We start from the raw sequence: 20,559 nt of genomic DNA, 5'->3' as shown, positions 1-20,559 counted from the left end.
TTAGTACTCTCTACCCTATCACACATAATGATTCGACACTGGGAGGGGGAGAATTGACACATGCCTCCTCCAACATATGCATAACCAGCCACAGCCTTTTTTCGAACCCGATGCAACCTCACTGGGCAACTAACGCACTCTGAGGAAAGTGACGGCTATCCAGCTCTGATGCATCAGCTAGCAGATGCCTGTGTCAGCCAGCATTACACTGAAGCGATGTGGAGAGAGAGCGTGAGGCCAATTGTGCCCTCTTAGGCTCTGGCTGCTGATGGCAGGCAGCATGACACAAGATGTTATTCTGAGTAATTTTGGTCCATTTCTTTTGGCTGGATTGACATACATGTAAGAGGTAGAGAGTAAAAAGTAATTGGAAATAGAGGAAAATGGAGAATTTTATTATTCAGGAATGACATAGAACAAATAATCCAGTTAAAAATGAGAAAATGTTTATTACTATTCATTACACATTATATGGCAAGTTTGATAAAGGGGCAGTCATGCATAATTTCCAGTCCAATTATGTTTCTTTGCATTATTAAGATTAAAACATGACCACAAGACAATATATTCCCTCCAGTTCTGCAGACATGACGCGGAATAAATGAAACACATGTTTTATATCACGCCAGCCGAGGAGAGATAACTGTGTAATCTTCATTAGTGATACGTGAGGCTGCATACAGGTTCATTATGCAGATACAAATCCCAAATGAGCTGGATCTCAGGATGAATTAAAAGCTGTAACTTCATTTGCTTTCTTCTTTGTGGAGAAAAAAAAAATGAAGATCTCGGTTCATCTATTTTTCTCCAATGGCGAGGTTTGAGACCTCCGTCTAATGCAGTCTTAATGGGACAGAAGGGGGCCGTCACAGAACAGGCGGTTCATCTTCAGGTTCTAATGATTATTTTAGCTGAGGGCTGTAATTGGGTCACACACTGCAGTACGCTTGATCTAGAAGCGTGTGTAGCCCTTTGCTTGTTTGAGAGCAGGGCGGTTGGGCTTAATAGCAACAGATTCAGACCACAAATCCACTCTACCTCTGATTGTAGCAGCAAAGATGAGACAGAATGATCACTGAGCATCAATAATTAAGGTAACACTAACAGCTGAGCTTTGAGGCTCTTTTCTTTACAAGGCAGGCTGTGTTAAAATCCACATGCCTAACGGATACTGCATGAAAACATCTTGATCTCCCGCATTAAATCAGCGTTCTCTACAGTTAGCACATCTTTATATAATTATCCCACTTCTCTAAAGGACAAAAGAAGGCCACGGTGACTACAGACCTTTCTCTCTCACGTCACTGTTAATGTAAATATTGAAATATTTAATTCTTTCCTGTGTCAAGTCTGTGAATCCCTAAGGATCAGACATGTCAGTTGATGATGCTGTAAGCATTGATCAGTATTTCCATATGGGATCGAAAGGTTAATGAAGGTGTTTGTTGGCAAGGACCCTCATTTCATTCTGCAACATGTTTTTAGAGGACCATATGCCTCGGCTCTCTGTTCAACACCAGCAAACTATCACTACATCATAAACTGAAAGAAATAACTGCTCTATAATTGCTCTATTGTTATACATTGCTTAAATGTCAGCACAGATGCACCATTAAACCGGGTGCTGCTTTCCCTCCTGCCTTTATATCAACAGCTGTAAAGACTGTTGCAGTAGCATGGAAGACGATTAAGACCCCGTCCTCATGAATCTGGATATAAAAAAAAAAAACAAAAAAACAAATACCACATTGCTCCCCATGTAGGTAATAAATATATAACACACTTCTTCGTGGTGTTTAGCCATGTACCTCCTCTGCTGCGTTCTCTCTTCACTGGCTTCCTGTAGCTGCTGCCCGCATCAGATTCAAAACCCTGATGCTGGCCTACAAAGCCAAGAATGGACCAGCCCCTCCGTACTTGATGGCAGAGGTCAAAAGCTGACCTGTACCAAGAGCCCCTCGAGCTTCAAGTACGGCTCGGCTTGACCCGCCATCTTTGAAAATTCACGGGAGACAAGCATCCAGGCTTTTTTCTGTCCTGCATCGAAGTGGTGGAACGAACTTCCTCTGGGTGTCGGAACAGCAGAATCGCTCGCTGTCTTCAAACGTATTTGAATTTTGAGTATTGTGGTCTCCATACTGACTTCTGTATTTAGTAGTATCTAAGCTTAGAGGTATCTATTGGATCCTAGCCTATAGAAACTAGCTAAGGATGTTTTCTGAGGAAACAGTGAACCTCTGCTAAATGCCTTAAATGTAAATGTAAATGTTTTGATGTCTCTCTTTATGAAGTACTGTCACCCCATACAGGGCTAGCATGCTCATGCCAGCGTTTTCGTCTCTGTGTGGCCGAAAATATTTTCAAAAATGGAGGGAGGGAAATCTTTTCAAAATAAACCCAGATACGTGTGGATAGGCCTCAGGACTCGTCATTTCGAGTGAAGAAGTGCTCTTATGCAAGGATTGGTCTTTCTTGCTCCTTGACTCCCCCTGCAGTCGAGAAGTGTGATTCACGCTTTGAGCCACAGTTCCTTTCTGGATGACCTGAGAGACACAGAACAGGCATCTGAAGTGATAGAAGCGTGTGGACTGAGGCGGTATAGTAGTATAACAAGATTTTACTAAATATATGACTCTGGATACACAGCGCAGTTCTCGCATGCGTTATCCTGCCTGCTTCACCAAAGTTACATAGTGCTGTTAGCAGCGTGCTATTCAAGCTTGTCTGTTGTTACTTTGGCAGTGTGGCTGCATCTGGTTCCTCTCACAAAAGACCAGAGGTAAAGCTGATTTACAACACAGTCAGAAAAAGCTAAATAAGACTTGACCGGATTGAACAGCAATGTCATTACGAAAGAGGAAATTAGGTAAGGCATGTGAGCAGACTGGCGCTCCGTTGTTCCAGGCTAGGGCAGCAGCTGATCACGACCAAGAGAAAGTGGTACCAAGTGAACTGTGCCCACTGTGTAATCTCACTGGTAAAAAATGTATCTATTGACATGTTTATATCTCATAGGAGCATAAAATATAGATGTTTATATGTTAAAATATTGTTAACAAATCCTTATATTAACAATATATACCAAATATAGTGCTGATATTTGTATTATTATGTGTTTTGCTTGCTTCATTTTGTTTGCATTAAGTTCCATTAAATTATTTTTTTACATTCTTTTCTGTAGGACACTTGACTACTTTCACCCACACCTTTTTAATTTTCTGGCATTAGCATTTTATTTTATGGCAAAGAGACCTCAAGCGAAGAAGAATGTCACCTAAAATCAACTGCAGTTAGCTTCTAGTTATGATTTTTATTAGGTTTTGTTTGTGACCACAGATTGACTGTTGCTTTTACTCACGCGTCCCCCTTTTCAGGCATTTTATTTTAGAGCAAATGAATCCCCAAAAAGAGGAAGCTACAGTCTTCTGCTGCTAGATAATGGATGTATTAAGAGGTTTCACAGCTGTTCTACCAGGAACTCAGTTTAATCAGATGCTCTATTTTACTTTGACTCATGTTTTTAGCTAGGCTACTTTTACTTCATTTATTTATTTCTACTTCTGCTTCTTAACATACTCACACTTCAGTATTGCTGGGTAAGACTGTTCTACCCACCTCTGGTTTGGGCACATCACGGAGAAAGCACACAATGTCTGCCCCAGCTTAAAAGGCCCCCCACATCCACTCTTAAAAAGTGTGTTTACGTCCTCTGACAGCCATTATGTGTCTCGACTTGGCAACTGCCCACTCCGGTGTCAAATTATAATGTATTGTTGGGTCCACTAAAAAAAAGGTCATCAAATGTACTCTTCCGGGGATTGGGGAACTGAAGAGACCTGAGGAAAGAAATAAGTTTACCTTGTTTGTACCCTGTTATACTCTTTAATGGTCAGCAGTTTCCACATATTGTGCTCTGCTGAACAAAAAGGAACTCCCACTCAGGTGCCATGTTGCAGGCATCCTTAGTCCTTACATCTAAGGAACCTGAGGAACTCTCTTGCGCATATCAAAAGTGAGTAGGAAAGTAGTGCGAGTGAATGAAAGAGAAATGAAATTTTGGACTTTCAGAAGGTCATCTCGCTGACTTTGGTTCTCCTGATGGACAAACAAAGCAGGGCCAGGCCTGAGGGACGTTATGAGTAAACAGCCTTTGTAATGGGCTCTTAATCGGACCGAGCAATCTGGAGAGAAGGGCCCCAAGCTGTGCGGCACCAGCGGCGAGCCGGAGGTGACTGTGTGGCGGTTATTATTAGTGCTATCATTGATCAGACAGGGGGAGCGCTGCGGATGAAGTGGAATGATGGATTTCATGGCTGCAGCCCAGTCATGGCAGCTGTCAGGGCCCAGTGAGGGTTGGGGGAGGAGGAGTGGAAGGAGAGAATGCAGACCTCGGAGACGCCCTCCATAAGAAATGATGTCAAACTTGGAAAAAGTGTTTTTACGAGGCTCTCTGTTAAGTGTCTTTTGAATTTTCTGTCCCCAACTTTTTTCCCTCCTACTTGACATTTAAAAGCTATTCCGTTCATCGTCCTCATGCACCCTCCCATCCCACGTTTTAATGGGGAGTAGAGTGAAGTATTTGAAGTCGAATCCGGCAGCTTAAGCCAATCCACAATCTCCTGTGATGTCGCTCAATCTTTAGGATTCAGTGACATTATGGATGGCATGGACAGAATTATGTTGTGACGAGCCACTCTTAACTTATCTGTGTGGCTAGTTCAGCCCAGGCAGCTCCTTCAATCACTGTGTCTCTCAATGTCACCTTTAAACTCCAGCCACATGATCACACAACTGTCAAACTCAGCAGAGTGCCGATTCAAGATTTATGAAGCATCCAAAGATAAACATGATAGCTATAACCTATTTAATGGCATTGTTTTTGTGACCCAAAAGTATGATAAATGATAAGGATAAAAAAATACACTAATAAAAGAAAGACAGAACTATGATCGTATTAACATGGCTGAAGCTTCCAGGTATTGACATGCGTATGTTTTAAACATGTAATTAGCAAACCCATACCATTACTGACCACTGGTTTGCTACGAAGTGTAGGTCTGGCAGATGCCCTCTGAAGGAAATGGTTAAGGAATGCCCTGCCCATTAAACATTTATGACCTAAAAGCCCCCATCCACATCAGATTCAGTAGAGTGAGCAGACTTTAATTTATATTAAACCAGCTCAGCAGTTTGATAGCTAAGGACAAAGTTGTAGGATTTCCAACAGCTGAGTTTTGATCACTGAGCAAGACCGATTCAGGCGATTCAGGCGATTCAACGGGTAATCTTACAAATAAACGTGTCAAAAAGAGATGTTTTGATCAACAGCATAGAAGAGCTGCGCTTGGGTCCCCAGAGAACAGTTTCATTTAACCATTATATGAGACAAAATCAATTTTGTAAATAGGATGTGTTAGTGTGAAGAACATCTCCACATAGTTCCCTTTTTCTGAAACTGTATGAAGAACCATTTAGGAACCTTTACTGAATTGGTCTCTCTTAAAGCAGCTGCCAAATGAAGCACTTCACGCAACACCATAGGAAAAACCTTATAAACCATTCAGTGGATGGGTCTTAAAAGAACTATATCTGTAAATGAAAGAACATTTTTCAATTTTAAAAATCCTCCACGTAATGTAAAAGTTCTAGGAAGAGCTTGTAAGTTGACATAGAACCTGTACATTACATACAAAATGTGTTTCCCCAATGAACCTGTTTAGGAACTGGATGAAACATTTTTGAAAATGAGATGTGTGAGAGGAAATTTTATAATATCGACTTAAAGCAATGGAGAACCACTTTAGGTTCTCCAAAGAACCATGTTTAAAAAAGAGGAAACCCTTTTTAATGGCCCTTTACACAATGTAAATGATATAGAAAGAACCCTTATATCTGTCTTGTATTTACTCGATGTCAGTAAGGTTCTTCAGCCTCACAAATCTTATACAGGGTTCTTTAGGGAACTTGTAATGATTCTATTGCAGCCAAATTAGGATTATCATATATTTTAGAGTAGGTGAACAAGGTTTTACCCTAATTGTTTGTTCATTCATGTGCATTCGAGGCTCAATTTTGGAATTTTAGAAGGCCAACAAGCCTCCAGTGCCTTCTGTTTTACAGACCTCTGTTGTGTGGATTGCATTTAATGATTGTAAAATCTGCCCTAGTATTCCGTAGCGCTATTCATTCAGTCTCCATGTAAGGTTGACGATATTTAGCATATCCTCATGGTCACCTACGCTCAACTCAAGTTGATTTAATGTCCCAGAAGTGGAACGAGCCAAAGCAGCAGCTTGCGGATCTCCTTCAGCAATATTTAACTATGGTAAGTGGCCAGTTTCAAAATACCTTTTGAACAGCACACATGCATTGGTGTAGTTAATATGGAATGAAACTAGGCTCATTGCTGCTCCAAGAGACATCAAAGTGAAAGAGAAACAAGCTCAGAAAGGGGAGTCCATTCGGGGTAAAAAAAAAAGAAAAAGAAAAATGAAAGAGCCGGTTTTATTTGCATGCAATCCCCATTCTGAAGGCCACTTCATTATTTCTCCCAAGGACCTCCTCTTGCCATTCAGCGAACGGGATGTACACTGTAATGAATTACAACCTTAATTACATGACAACTTAGGAGGCAAATTAATCATAAGATACACTGAAGCATGTGCTGAGGTGTCATCTATGGGTGAATGAACAATGGGCATGATTACCTCACTGTTTGTAATGGTGATCAGGCCATTTGTACGCATGGATGTGGTGTCAGATAGAACTAATGCAGTGCTGCGTGAACCTCTAGATATGATGTCAGCCCTGATTAACCAAACTGTTTTCAGCTTTACAGAGAGAAAGAAAGAGAGAGAGAGCACAATAGTGCACATGAGCTGCAGCTGTCATACATGGGACCAATCATCTGCTAATTCTTGGGCAGAGTATCTAGATGAAAATCCAAAACTATAAACAAAACCCTTATTTTTATTCTGATGTACTAATGTGTTTACCTAAATAGGCTTCCATCCAAGGGCCTCACATGCTGCCTGTCTAGCAGAAATGTAGCCTACCTTCTTCATGAAAACTTTCAGCAGCTTATTAGCATGCCAGGTCGAGGTATACCTCCAGAACTTTTTTCTTAATAAGATCTGTTAGAACGTGTGTATTTTGTAATCAGGTAAATGGGTCTAGGCTATGATTATCAATAAAATGCCCTGGAAGGAAAAGAGTGGAGAATGTGATCTTGGTCTCCTGAAGGCTTGAGGGATGGTATTTTCTCTGCGAATTTGATTAGCCAGGCAGCAGTTTATTACCCTCTGTAAAACATTCAGCAGCTTAATGTGCAATAGACTCTCTTCTTTATGTTCTGCAGCAGTTCGCTCCCCTCATTATAAACATGCAAGCCCTGCAATTCAACACCCATTGGGTTCCCTGCCGTTCCTTGAGCTCACCGAGGTTAAACGCTTTCATATTTCACTCTGACAGCGGCCGGGACCAATGGGTAAACACTTCATCTACACTCGACGCCGCATGTAGAATTCAAACTTTTAATGAATTAGTTTGATTGTTGAAGACAAGGGATGAAAACATGGTGCCAAAGCACAAAGGGACTAGAAGGACTCCTTGGGTTTTGCAATATTATGGTACCAAAGAAAGTGGAAACACAAAAAAACACAAAAAACTCAAACATAGCTGAAATATATTTCATAAATCCTGTATCTGCGCTGAAAAAAATGAAAGCAAATGTTTCCAGCTGGGCCCTGTTTCCCGTTTCCTTGTTTAAGGCTTCATTCCTCTATTTCACCTTTCCAGTCCCATTCTCTAAAGTGCTCAGCTCTTATCAGCAGAGTCCTTCCATGGTTTTAGAGGTGTCTCCAGCCTAAGCTTGAGTGTCACTGATTGGGTTAGCGGGGGAAAGTTTTTAAATGTGAGGAAAGGCTATGAGGGGCACACTGCAATCTATTTGTGTCTGTCTTAGTTACTTCTGTGCTGGATTACAGGCTGTGTGGGGTGAAGGGCTTTTATGACTCAGAGAGCACCACCAGTACTAGTTCAGAGGACAGCAGTAATCCGCTCTCTTACCTTTTGACAAGGCAATAAAAAAGACCCATCAAGGCCTTGTCTGAAGTCCTGAGGCAGGCAAAAGGGAGACCATGTCCCTTTCCTTTGCTGAAAGCAATGTAAGCCTCTGTATCTGGTCAGATTCAGCTAAATGGGTTGTTTATTACACCGGGAATATTTTCTCTTTAGGCCGATTGCTGAGTAACATTTACACATTATCGTGAGTCACTGACTCTTCAGTAACTCTGGTTGATGTAATTGGCAGATCTGCTGGCCCCCTCGCCATTATATATGAGCTACACATGGAGGCTTTTGAATTAGAGTTATTGTTGTATGATCATCATCATCATCATCATTGTCTCACTTACAGTGCATGTTTCTTCACCACAATCAATAATTGCTAATTGACCCTGATATATCTGAAGGCAGGGTGCCTAGGACTGGCTCGGAAAAGGTTCCGGTCTGCGACTGTTGCTGTTCTCATTAAAAACGTTGAGCCTGAGCCAAACGATAATGATCTTAATGAATCTTTAAATCACATCCAAAATAAAGACCTCATGAATGCTTCAGTGACAGCTTTAAAGGTTTCTGTTATTTTTAATGGGATTTTTTGGAAGTTATTATCTAATCTCTTTCTTACCCTTTTTGTACAAATTAATTTAGCCTCAGAGACTAGATGATAATCTAAACAACATTAGCTGCACTTCGCTATTCTTGCGCATAGCTAGTAATAACAATCCCTGTAGGCAAAGGTGATGCTGCCCAAAAAATAGAAACCACACTCCTTGGTAATTATTAGTGTGCTTATTTTGCCTGGGAGTGTCTTTTCCTTTAGCTGTTCCCAGGGGCATCATAGTAATTGGCTTGTGTAACTTCAGAGATAAAACGAGTGGCTGCAGGGAGTAATGTGTATATTAAACCCAGAGCGGGACGCCACATTAATTAGCTAATGTCATTGAGGTTGGCTATTTTTATATGCCACTGATAAAATAAACAGATTCAAATGCTGGGCAAAGTTGTGGTCCCATTTATTTCACTGGGATTCCACTCAAATCATGCAGAACCCAAAAGAGATCTAACCAAGGCCTTTACAGCAATTGTAGATGGATGAAGCATGACACAGAGTCCAATGACCATTACAATTATATTGTCAATGCTTTACCATGCAGTGGGTGGTTATCACAGTGTCTTGGCTCATGGGAGAAAGCATACAGGACTATGAAGCCTCTCAGCTTGCAGTTATACAGATGAATATTGCTTTAATATTGGCCTATATTATTTTACTTCTAAAGCATTTAACTGAGTGTTTATTTAGGAATTAAACTGCAGGACTGCTTTTGCATCAAATTGCCAGTGTTAAATGTGTTAAACACTGATAGGGTTCAATCAACACTGTGTAGACAATTAGAAAGAATGCCTAATATTGAGTAGATCCCTCCTGTGCCGCTACTAAATATCTTACCAGTGGAGGCATAGACTCCACAAGACCTCTGAAGGTGTCCTGTAGTATTTGGCAGCAAGATGTTAGCAGCAGATCCTGTAAGTTGTGAGGTGGGGCCTCTGTGGATTGTATTACCAAAGCATGTTTTTTCCTGTACATGTGTCCACAGGAGGGGAGGCCAAACTTGACATGCGACAAAGCAAAAGTAGAGAAAGCAAACAGGGATCCACGCTAGCCTAAGAGCTAATGCTAGCCTTTTACCCTCCCGTTTTGTCCTTCATCCTTTCCTTAAAAAATAAACTTTAGCCAACCAAACTCATAGGGGAAAGCACTGGCTTATTATTTTACTGGTGAGACTCTCCAACCCCAAATGTGGTCATGGAAGTGAGTGGGGGCAAGGCTAAAAGCTAACCAGATGCTTTAGCTTGCTAACTGCACATTGCAATAAGATGACACAACGAGAGGACAGCAACACTATCCATTAAGACTCAAGAATAATTTCAATATTAAAAGTATGCTATAATATAAAGCTTAGGTGAGTCTGTTGTGGTGCCGTAATCCAGCCAGTAAAACCAGACCTTAGAAAAAACGAAAAGAAAAGTGTTTTATTCGGAGGCAAAAATAACAGTTGTAGTGTCACCTTCCCAGCCTGACACACTTCCTATTTATTTATCCCAAAATAATTTGTAATACTTAATACTTCATAGTAAAGTGCTTAAAATTAAAGTAGCTCATTTTAAAGCTTTAAAGTAGTTAGAGATAGCATCATGCCATCTCCATCCCTAAATTCCATCTCTGATTATTTATCACTGAGTAGAAGTCATTCTACAATACTTAAAATACATCTAGGATAGTGTTGAGGCTGCCATAACCTCCACACGCTCTGAAATGTGGGTGTGTTTGTGCAAAAATTATACCTTACTGTACTGGACTGCCTTCCAGATCCTGTTGTATGGCATCGCTTTCATAGAACCTTTATTTTTATGATCCTAAGATGATCCTAACCTATTAAGTAGTACTTTTTTTTAGGAAAACAAACAACACCATAAAGATGAAATGTGCTATGTGTTATAGGGGCATGACGCTGAATAATAAGTCCAACAGTCTTTGTGTTCTCAGTATTAACGCGATAATGAGAGCTCTCTGAATTCTGCCCAGCACTGTCATCCAGTTACCCTCCCTAATGTGTGCATAAGACAGTTAGCTGCTCTCCTCACTCAGAGCCGGGCGAGTAATGAGTGAAATGCAGAGAGAGGATGCTGGAAAAGAGCAGGTCAGTCGAGACGTCTCTTCGGGGGAAAGGTCTTGCTCTGAGACTGATAAATGTTAATTACCTGACATTAGCGTTAAGAGGCGAGGGTCAGGGCGATCAGTCTGGAGAATGCAGTGAGACTGGGAGAGAAGGTACAGCAGTGGGAGTTCAGGCCAAGGTATGCAAAGATGCAGGGAGAGCCAGCTGAGTGCATGAGAGGTTAATTTCTTATATCCGTTTTTATGGCCATTACCGTCGTAAAGTGCATTACTCCACACAGTCAGAAACAGTCCTTTTCATTTCACATGGGCCTCGCTGCTGATCATTATGAGACAGCTGGTACCGTAATGCACTAGCAGTCTAATTTTGAGAACATCTAAGAAAGAAAGATCCCTGCACCTTCCACATGGCCTATTTGGACTTGTTAGTGCACCTAAGTGGCTGCTTGAGAATGTGATGCTCTTTAGAAGCCTCTTTTGCCCAATTCGAGGCACATCCTTCCTCTATGACCTGACAGTAATTGTTGCCTGGTGTTATGGGGTGGTTGCAGTTGTTTGTGCCAATGTATTCAACAACATCTAAAATAGTAGGCTTTCAAGACTAAAACTAGGTTCAGTTGAACAGTCAACAATGACAGAGCCACTCCATTTAGAGAACAAGTCCCTACTTGTACTAAGTGACCACTCAGGGCCTCACAGCAGCTGCGTTTATATGAATTATTGACGATAGCAAATAGTCTTAGTCATAAACAAAACAGGAAATACTTACTTATTTTTTGAATATGAGAATAGCATACTTATGGCTACATAGAAGCCAAACATATATGTCAAAGGCACAAGGCCTGTGATAATGTTTATATAGAATAATCACTGAGTCATTTCTGGAGCAGACATTACAGCTGCGTTCACATACCAGCTTCATTAATCAATTCCAATTTTTTGCTCAGATTGGACTTGGCTATCTTGACGGTTCACATTTATAAATGTAAGTGACCTGTATCGAGCTGTAATGTGAATGAATCAGACCCTGAATCGGCACATTGATACATTTATGAACATAGCCTCCGTCCCCAACCACAAAAAACGCTTCTCCCCTCAACTGTTGAGTTGCCACGCTGCTGGTGCTGGCTGATCACAGCACTACAGACATTTATGCATTTATGACATACAGCATATATTATGATTTTTGTGACACAGAGGGAATTTGGCTTCCGCCTTTAACCCATCCGTGCAGTGAACACACACATACGTACCAGTGAAACACACACAGTGGACAGTGAGCACACGTGCCCGGAGCGGTGGGCAGCCATTGCTGTGGCGACCAGGAGCGGAGAAGGCGACGGGGCCCCAACAGTGGCAGCTTTCCAAGCCGATCCACTGTGCCACCACTTCCCACTAACATATAGAGGACACTTGATCTTAGCCAAAAGGCAGAGAAGCGCATGCGTACAGACAAAAACATGCATGAAATCTGATCTGACGTTTACATTCCTGTTGCATGCTCACGAATCGCATACATCCAATCTATGACCTCATAGGTAAGTGACTCAAATCTGATTTGGAAAGATCGGATTTGGCATGTGCACACAGATCTGATTTTTTCAGAGCTGTGTGAACATGTCAAATCTGATCTTTTCAAATCAGATTTGAGTCACTTACATATGTGCTTCTATATTGGATATGTATCCGATTCGAAAGCATGCAACATAAATGTAAACGGAAACGATCATGATGTCACCTGTGCTCACAAATTACTCACGTGATGTCATGTGTCATTAATATGATGTGCTGACATTATTCACATGATGTCACAGGATGTCACATGATCACATTTTTCACACTTTGGGCTGACACTGTCACCATGATGTCACATGTGTAGTCATGATTTACATGCTATCATGCTATACATAACTATGTTATCATAGTTTTCACATTAAGTCGCACGTGGTCACATTATTACCAGCGCGAGCTATTCTGTAATCTCCAAATCTGGTATTTAGTCCGTATCGTGCAGCCCTGTTTCCCTGAAAGATGCAGTTGACAGAAGCGTCCACTAGAGGGCGACCTCGTGTCTTAGTGCGTCTTCAGTTGGCGAACGTGAGGTACCCCAATCTGTTCTCCTCATTGACCATGAAACTGTTTCAAATCGCACATGATACGCTACAATTACTGACTAAGTGCGTTTATGGATTACACACCGTCTTCCCTGTGACGACTCCGTTTGTTATTCTCGCTGGCGCTTCGGTGCGCACGCAGACAAACACTTTGTGTAAGTTACCCAAAGGTCCTGGTGTATCAGCTGACACTGTTTTCCCTTTAATACTAATGGGAACAAACCCTTAAAGGCATTGTTCATCAGTGTGCAGTGTGTGACCCCCCCGGCTGCACGTTGTCCAATCAGAGCGCAGAGACTCCCCCCTCCATCCGACTCCAGTGGGGCTGTTTTGTGTGCCGAGCCCAAAGCCCGTTCACATGGCTCTGGACTACACGGTACGGACTTCACGGACAAACCTGAGAAGAGAGGACAAACTTTTTTCGCACCGTGCCAGCTTACGTCCCCCACCCGTGCCAGCGCGCATGACTGGTGAACAGCAGCCTCATTCCTTGCGCCGCGCTGAAGGGACGACAGTCAACACGCACAGCCTTTGTGAAGGTTCTTTGCTCTTTTCTTAATACCAGGTTGCGACACTACAGGCTTTTTAAACGGGTCTCGGATGTGTTTTTGTATGGAACGGTCGGCGGACACACAGTCTTCTTGCCAGAGCCTGCTGTGCGCAGCGCGCTCCATCTCTCTCTTTTCTGACAGGACATTTCTTCAGCTGTTGGGGTTCGGGGGCTCTGTAGTCTGCGTATGAGGCACCGGCAGGTTGGCATTAGTGAAACTGATCCGCAGCTTTTGCGCCACGTTGCCTCCGTGCGTAAAGGCGCACAGGGCGGTCGGGCACCAAAACGGAGGGACACGGAACGTCTGACTTGCGGACACTTGTGGCTTTGATCAGCTCCAGCCTTAATCCGGACCAGTATCACCGCAAGTAAGACAGCAGAGGGAATCATTTGGATTTGGAAGCGCTCTCACTGGTTCGGTGGAGCAGAACCTCTCTTTGTGAAACGCTATAAGCCTCTAATATACGCACTGGCCGTGTAGAACTTGGGAGTTCTTGGAGAATTTGGAAAGACTAAGCTACACTATCCTTAACGGGAATGCAACGTCAGACTATTAGTTATTTCCAGATGCTTACCGGTACGGAGATGAAGGCTGCCCACGTCGCTTTGTGACTGGACTCAGGAGTGGCAGAAGGAGGAGTAAACACAGTATCCAGAACCTTCTGACCTGTTCTTCAAACTTGAGAGTGAAGATGAAGCGTACCTGCACAGCCTGGATCATCTTCTCTTTGCTTTGCAGAGGTGAGTCTGCTTAAGTGCATTTCTGCTGGAACGGAGTTAAAGTCTCCTCAGGCTCTAAGTCTGTGGCCTGTGGCATCTAGAGGTATGCTTCATAACACACCATCTGCTGCTCTAGAGAAAACACACACACACATGCTTCCATAGGGCTGCACATTGAATTATATAGTGATTGCTATTGCAATATTGGGTATTGCAATGCTGAGGTCCTACATGGCTGCAGAATGCAAATGACCCCCCTTTACAACTCAAAACACACACATTTTAATCCCGTCCACATCTCAAATGAATTTTGGATGAACCAAGGCATTTACATCAACAATCGGCATTTAAAAAATAACTAATAAATAAAGTTGTCATTTTAATCAGCCAATATTTATAAGTAGGCTGAGGTTTATAATTATTCAGATATATCACATCACAGTATGTCATGGGCGTATTGTAAAAATGTCTCTATACAGTGGAACCCGTTCTCAAAAGAACCATATACACCGGCTTTTCCATTACTGACTGCAACCATTTACCTCAGCAGTGTTCATATGGTGTTCAAATGGTTCTTTGCAGTGCTTCTGGTCCTATATACACCTTGTCTGCTACTAAAGAACACTTGAAGAAGCCCCTTTTAAGCAAATACAGAACACTGACCACCCACAGGCCATGTTTCAGCATGCAGAAAGGATGATCAGGCTTATGGTTAATTAGACGTAGTGTAGTGCAGTGTATGAAATGCTGAATAATAAAAAAAATCTGTCTTTAAAAAGGAGGTTCACCTTCAGTAAAGAAGCTGGTTCTAGCTAAATGTTTAAACCTTTATATTCCTGGTTTAGAAAGTGTTATACGTTTTTGTTACTCAGATATGTCACATAATAACTGTAGTAATGAGACAGGGAGACAGTTCTATATACCACCAAAAGGGGTTCCACTATTGTTAAAAGCTAAAGAACTCGTTTTCAGCGTTGTGTTGGACGCTTTTTGAAATGTGGCAACCCTGGGTCATTTTTGTCCATTCAAACTGATCAGAGATCGTAAAAAAATACAGTAAAGAATATTGTGACGTGCTGTTTATTGTTATAATGTAGTTATGATATATGGCCCATTCATAAAGCAGTCTTTATCCACATTAAAATTGCTCAACAAGTGTGTTTTGCGAGTATGGCACAGTATATCACATCCGCAAATAGCAAGTAGCACTAGAATCACAATATGGTGTTTTGTCCATATTGTGCAGCTCTTAGAATGTCAATCCTGACACGTCATATCAACCAGATTTACTTTGGGTGTAAAGTTATGGTGCCTAACCATATTAGATATCTCATCAGTTTAGATGGTCTCTAAACAATAAAGTCACTATGGGTTCTGCTCGATATGACAGGATCATTACAGTCTCTTGTTCTGTTACTTTCTGTATTCCTTGGAGGAGACATATTGCTCCTACACGCCATTCCCTTTCATCAACTTCTATCATTATGTAGAGCAATCTGCTCTGGGTCTGAGAGTGATATACTTTTTTCCCCCTCAAGTCTCTCACCTAACGGTGGTAGTAATGAGACAGGGTGTTACCTCTGCCTGAGTCACTCTTGGTAAGCATAGCCAGAGGTGCTCATATAAAGTTATTGATGATACACTCCTGTTCTCCCTCCTCTGGCTTCACAGAGGGAGCCGAACAGTCCTGGGGAAATTGTGTAAAATGTAGTATAATTACCGTATGGCGTTTGAACTATAGGTAAGAGTTATGAATGTATCCTGTAATGCAGACGATAGTAACGGGAAGTGAGGGTAATGAAGGCCATGTTTGGTATGTAAATAGGATTTTTATATGCACAAGTGATTCCCTAATGCCAGAAAAGTGTGCTAATAACATGTACCACTAGAACAACGACACCATTCCCAGGGAGGCGCTACAAAGACAGACTGTTTCAGTGAAAACAGACTTCTAAGAAATGCCATCTTAAACCTCGTTCCAAAAATATGAAGTGGAAGGGAGAGATTTTTTTTTTTTGGACACGGGGTGTGTTTTCATTGGTATAGCCTATATGTTCCTTTGGACCCCATCATTGCCTCGTTCCAGAAATAAATGTGTGAATCATTTTCTCTCAAGGCTTGAATCACACTCACATTATTGAGTGCCCGTTTCCTGTGCCGTGCTTTGATTTATCAGCTGCTCCGAGCTGGCTGAAGAACAGCACATTTGCAGCATCGGAAAAAGTCAAATAGTTAAATAAGTGGCCGCACGCCTTAGAGGAGAGGGCAATTCTGAAAAAGGTAACTTAATTACACGGAGATAGTTTACATGAGGGGAGTATATAAAACAATTGCGTGCAAAACTGGATTGATTCCCATCATTAATTTAGCAAACAGCACTACCTACAGCAGTGAAAGAGTTTATGGGGTTCATAATATGGAAATAGAGGCTATAAACACAGGATCTGGAGAATAGTAGACTACATTACTTTGATTGGCCCTCTTCAGATTAATGCAGAATCATTACAGGTTGTTTCCTCCCACCGTGAGTGATTAAAGCACAAAGCCTCCTATATGATGAGAATGGGCGAGAAGGGACAAGCAAAACAAACAAGCAAGCAAGCAGACGAGGCTCATGCACGCATGCTGGGAAAAAAAGAGGGGGAAAAAAAGCCCCGGTTATTGCGCTGGCCATCCGTGAGCATTTTCGGGGCACCTGTTGTGCCTCCATTGTGAAAAGCAGTGAGACAATGAAAGGATAGTGGCTCCCCTGTGAGCTGGAACCGGGGTGCCAGCGTCATTACCGCACACACTCGCCCAAACAACAAGGCTATTAAGAGTGATTACAAGAGCTGTCTGTCTGAGTGTGCACTGATCTTTGGCTATGCAGAGACAGGGGCTTTAATCACCTTCCTCATAATGCAGGGCGGCTGCCAGCAACCTTATGCTGCTGCTGCTTCCTGCTCAATGCCAATAAAAACACACGCGTGCACGCACGGACAGTGTGTGCTTGGACCCAGCCCAAATAAATCAGCGGCCTCCTGACAACCCTGCTAAGCGGTGCCGTGTACGCCCCCTCACTTCTCACGTTTTCCAGGCCTTGTGAGCCTTTTTAGGCTTCATACAGCCTTTCCTCTTAGTATACTTTTTCCTCCACCTCTGCCACATTTATTTATTTTGTTTGTTTGTTTGTTTGTTTGTTTCACCCTCCGTGAAGAGCATTATATCTGTGTGTGGCACTGAGATCACTCCATAGGCTTTGCATTATTGTATCACAGAATAGGTATGGGTTGCTGCTTTCAATTTGTAAAGCCTTATTGAAAAGGAATGTTTTTCTCCTCCATGGATCTGTATTAAAAAAAGGGAAATTCCTCCACAGAAGATGGAGAGGAGGAAGGGGGGGGGGGTGAAAATGTGCATGCATTAGCATGAAAGTGGGACTAGTTCACATGTCTTCTCCTTGGGAGCAGGCCTTGGTGTGCATGGCGCCGGCACACGCATGCTCATCACCACTACAAGACAACATCAGAGCCAGCGAGACGGGCGGTTCTCTGCAGGCGGTCCGGACACATTACCATAGCTAACAGAGCATTAGTCAAACAGCTTACCGTCCGCTGTCTCCGCTTCCTCAACATCAGGCTTGGCCTGGAAAAGGGTTCATGCCCACATCTCTCTTACACTTTCCTTTTCTTTTTCTTCATCTGGCTGTCTGTTTGTGCTTCAGAGTGCCTCAGGTTTAATGATATTCTAAAAAACCCAGTGATGGTTATTTCAGTGTGCCGACAATGACTTGGTACAATTAGGCTGATTTTAGAAGTTACGGTCAATAGTAAATAGCCTGAAAAGCACTCAGATGTTGCATGTTTACACCGTTACGGGTATCCTTTGTAGCTTTGACACAGTATTGCCACTGTTTCCAATGGAGTCTAAGTGAGAAGTTCTTAATAACCATGCTCTTCTCATCACCTATGCAAATTCTAAGCGTAAGACAAATTCAGTATTCACTCTTCAAAATAACAGTTCCTAAATAAGATAAGATAAGATAAGATAGTCCTTTATTAGTCCCGCAGTGGGGAAATTCCCAGTGTAACAGCAGAAAGGGATAGCAAGACACTCAGTTACAAAAATTTGGATAAATAGGGGCTGTAGGTCACAGTATGATTAACTAGTACAAATATATATCACAAAATTATTGTTTCCACACCAGGCCACCATGCTAGTAGTGGTTCTCACAGAAGTGCAGATGATAATCCAACATGAGAGTAAAAGAGCACACTTAAGGAAAAAAAGATGTCTGGCCGGCAGCGTGCAATTCTGAGCCAAACAGCTAACTAGGGGCTATGGTGGCTCAGTGGGTTATTGATAACAAGGTTAGGGGATCAACACCCAGGTTTGCTAAGCTGCCACTGTTCAGCCCTTGAGCAAGGTCTTTAACCCTCTCTGCTCCCCGGGGGCTGCAGCATTGGCTGCCCACCGCACAGGGCACATTTGATCTTTGTGTGTGTATGTGTGTTTTCACTGTACGGATGAGTTAAAGGCAGCGCCAAGGTGTATAAAAAGTGAAGAAGTTGCTCCATTCAGAATAGCTGGGGTACAGAAGAGTTGTTTGGTTTATTTACATCCTGCAATTGTGTTTGAAAGCCAGTGTTTCTTATATTTATAGCTAGCATGCTGCATATAGCTGCACTATGAAAGCTGAAGAAGGATGCTTCGGTGTCTCGAGTCGAGAGGGAAAATCTCTATATACAGACACCCTATGATTTCAAGAGCTTAGACTACTCGTTTTAGACAGGAAATGCATTTATTTTGGAAATGTCACCAGTGAAGTAACAGTCTGATCATACAGTCTGATCAAACCTGGACACTGTGACAACTCCTGCAGAAATTCCTAAATTGCTCTTTGCTTGGATGTCTGGTGTGCAAAAGGTCATTGTGCTACTCTAGTTTGAGTTTCACCCATTGTTGACACAGATGCTCAAATACACGCACACACACAAAGTCTGTCTAGTCCTCGTAGAGAAGTACTCCCAATAGTATAGGACTTTCTGAAATAAATAAACATGCACCTATTGGCCCTATGCCTAATGCCAGGCATAGGCTAGAGGGCTATAAAGCTATAACCCCCCCAGGATTGAGATGTGGAGCAGTGAAACTGTGTTACCTGGAATAATAACCTGGTCCTCAATCCAATACTTTTGGAATGGGTTAGGGAGTTGGGGATGAAGTGGAGTGGTGATCATCCAACATCCTGACCACACTAATGCTCTTGTCGCTGAATGCAATCAAATCCTCACAGCAGTGCTCTAAAATCGAGTTAATAATCCTTTCCGAATATTTCGTAGAAATCATTATTGAGCAGGTGTCCCAATACTTTTGTCCATTTCGTGTAGCATAACTTAGCACTGTAGCAATTTTTTTTGTAACTATTCCAGAGTCTTAGCTGATAATGCTGCTGTCCTCGTTGTGTCGTCTCGGCGTGCGTCTCGGCACGGTGTGCAGTTAGCTAAGTGAAGAAATTGTAGCCTGGGTTAGCTTTTAGCTTAGCACTCATCTAGCACCTGCTTGCTTACCTGCGTCACTCTTTCATTAGGTTTTAGTCGTTTTAGCCTCCCTATTTATATATTTAGCTTCGATATTCTCCCAAAGTAGTCTTTGCTTTTAGCCTCAAAAGGCTAAGGAAAGGCGCACTATTGGACTGGGTGTATGTAGATTTTGGGGGCTTATACATAGAATGAGTGAAGACTGTTACTTAACAGTTTGAGGGTTTTAGAATGGGCACATTTTGCAGCCCTGTTTCAGTTATGGTGGGGTTTCTTTTCAATGATGAGACAACAGTGTTTGAGGTTTCACAGTCTGTGACTTCCATATTCTGAGCTCTCATTATTCAACTATGCCAAGGTAAACTCAAAAACTTTTTTTATTAAAGTATTTCATGAATGTGGAGGAAAAGTAGTTCTTCTATTCACACTATATATATATATACACACTGTACAAACCATTTTTGGTCACCCATATCATGAACCACGTTAAATGTCCTTTACCAGCCTATGGCTTCTTTCTGTCTGTCTGTCTCTCTCCTACAGTGTAAAGGCAATCTCCTCTATTCACCCCATTGCCATTCTCCCTCCCGTCTTCCTCCAGCTCTTTAGTGATTCTGGTTCAAACACCTTCACTTCATTGGGGGAGTGCAGCAGTTTTGAAGAGCATCTGTCATCCTCCTGGCAGCGACATGACACAAAAACACCTCAGTGTGCTTTGTTAAGGCAATTAAGTCTCCTCAAAAGCTCCACTAAAGTCTAAGTAGAGAGTCTGGCAGAGGGATGGAGAAGCAGTCCCATGACAGCTGTCTCTCCAGAGAGGAGCCGCTGGAGGTCAAAACTCTGTGTGCCCATGGGGCTTGAAGATGGAGTAGGGCTTGAAATGTTTGAAATGTTTTGATTCAAAGAAGTTATAGTCTT

The 20,559-nt window shown here is 42.3% G+C and overlaps 2 protein-coding genes across 4 annotated transcripts in view; one reads left to right on the top strand and one right to left on the bottom strand.

The window, feature by feature from the left end:
• The window catches only part of rpl17 (ribosomal protein L17), a 324,928-nt gene that overhangs the window by 115,161 nt on the left and 189,208 nt on the right, over positions 1–20,559 (bottom strand). The window lies entirely within an intron of this gene.
• Positions 13,111–20,559, top strand: part of LOC140538843 (transmembrane protein 132C) — a 177,311-nt gene continuing 169,862 nt past the window's right edge. The window contains exon 1 of the mRNA XM_072661352.1: positions 13,111–14,143. Coding sequence (XP_072517453.1) covers positions 14,095–14,143 — 49 coding nt within the window. The 5' untranslated portion in view covers positions 13,111–14,094. The remainder of the gene's footprint in view (positions 14,144–20,559) is intronic.

Source organism: Salminus brasiliensis, chromosome 18 (assembly GCF_030463535.1).
Source record: "Salminus brasiliensis chromosome 18, fSalBra1.hap2, whole genome shotgun sequence".
Lineage (NCBI taxonomy): Eukaryota > Metazoa > Chordata > Actinopteri > Characiformes > Bryconidae > Salminus > Salminus brasiliensis.
The sequence above is the reverse complement of the archived record's forward strand: the minus strand, read 5'-3'. Positions and strand labels throughout refer to the sequence as shown.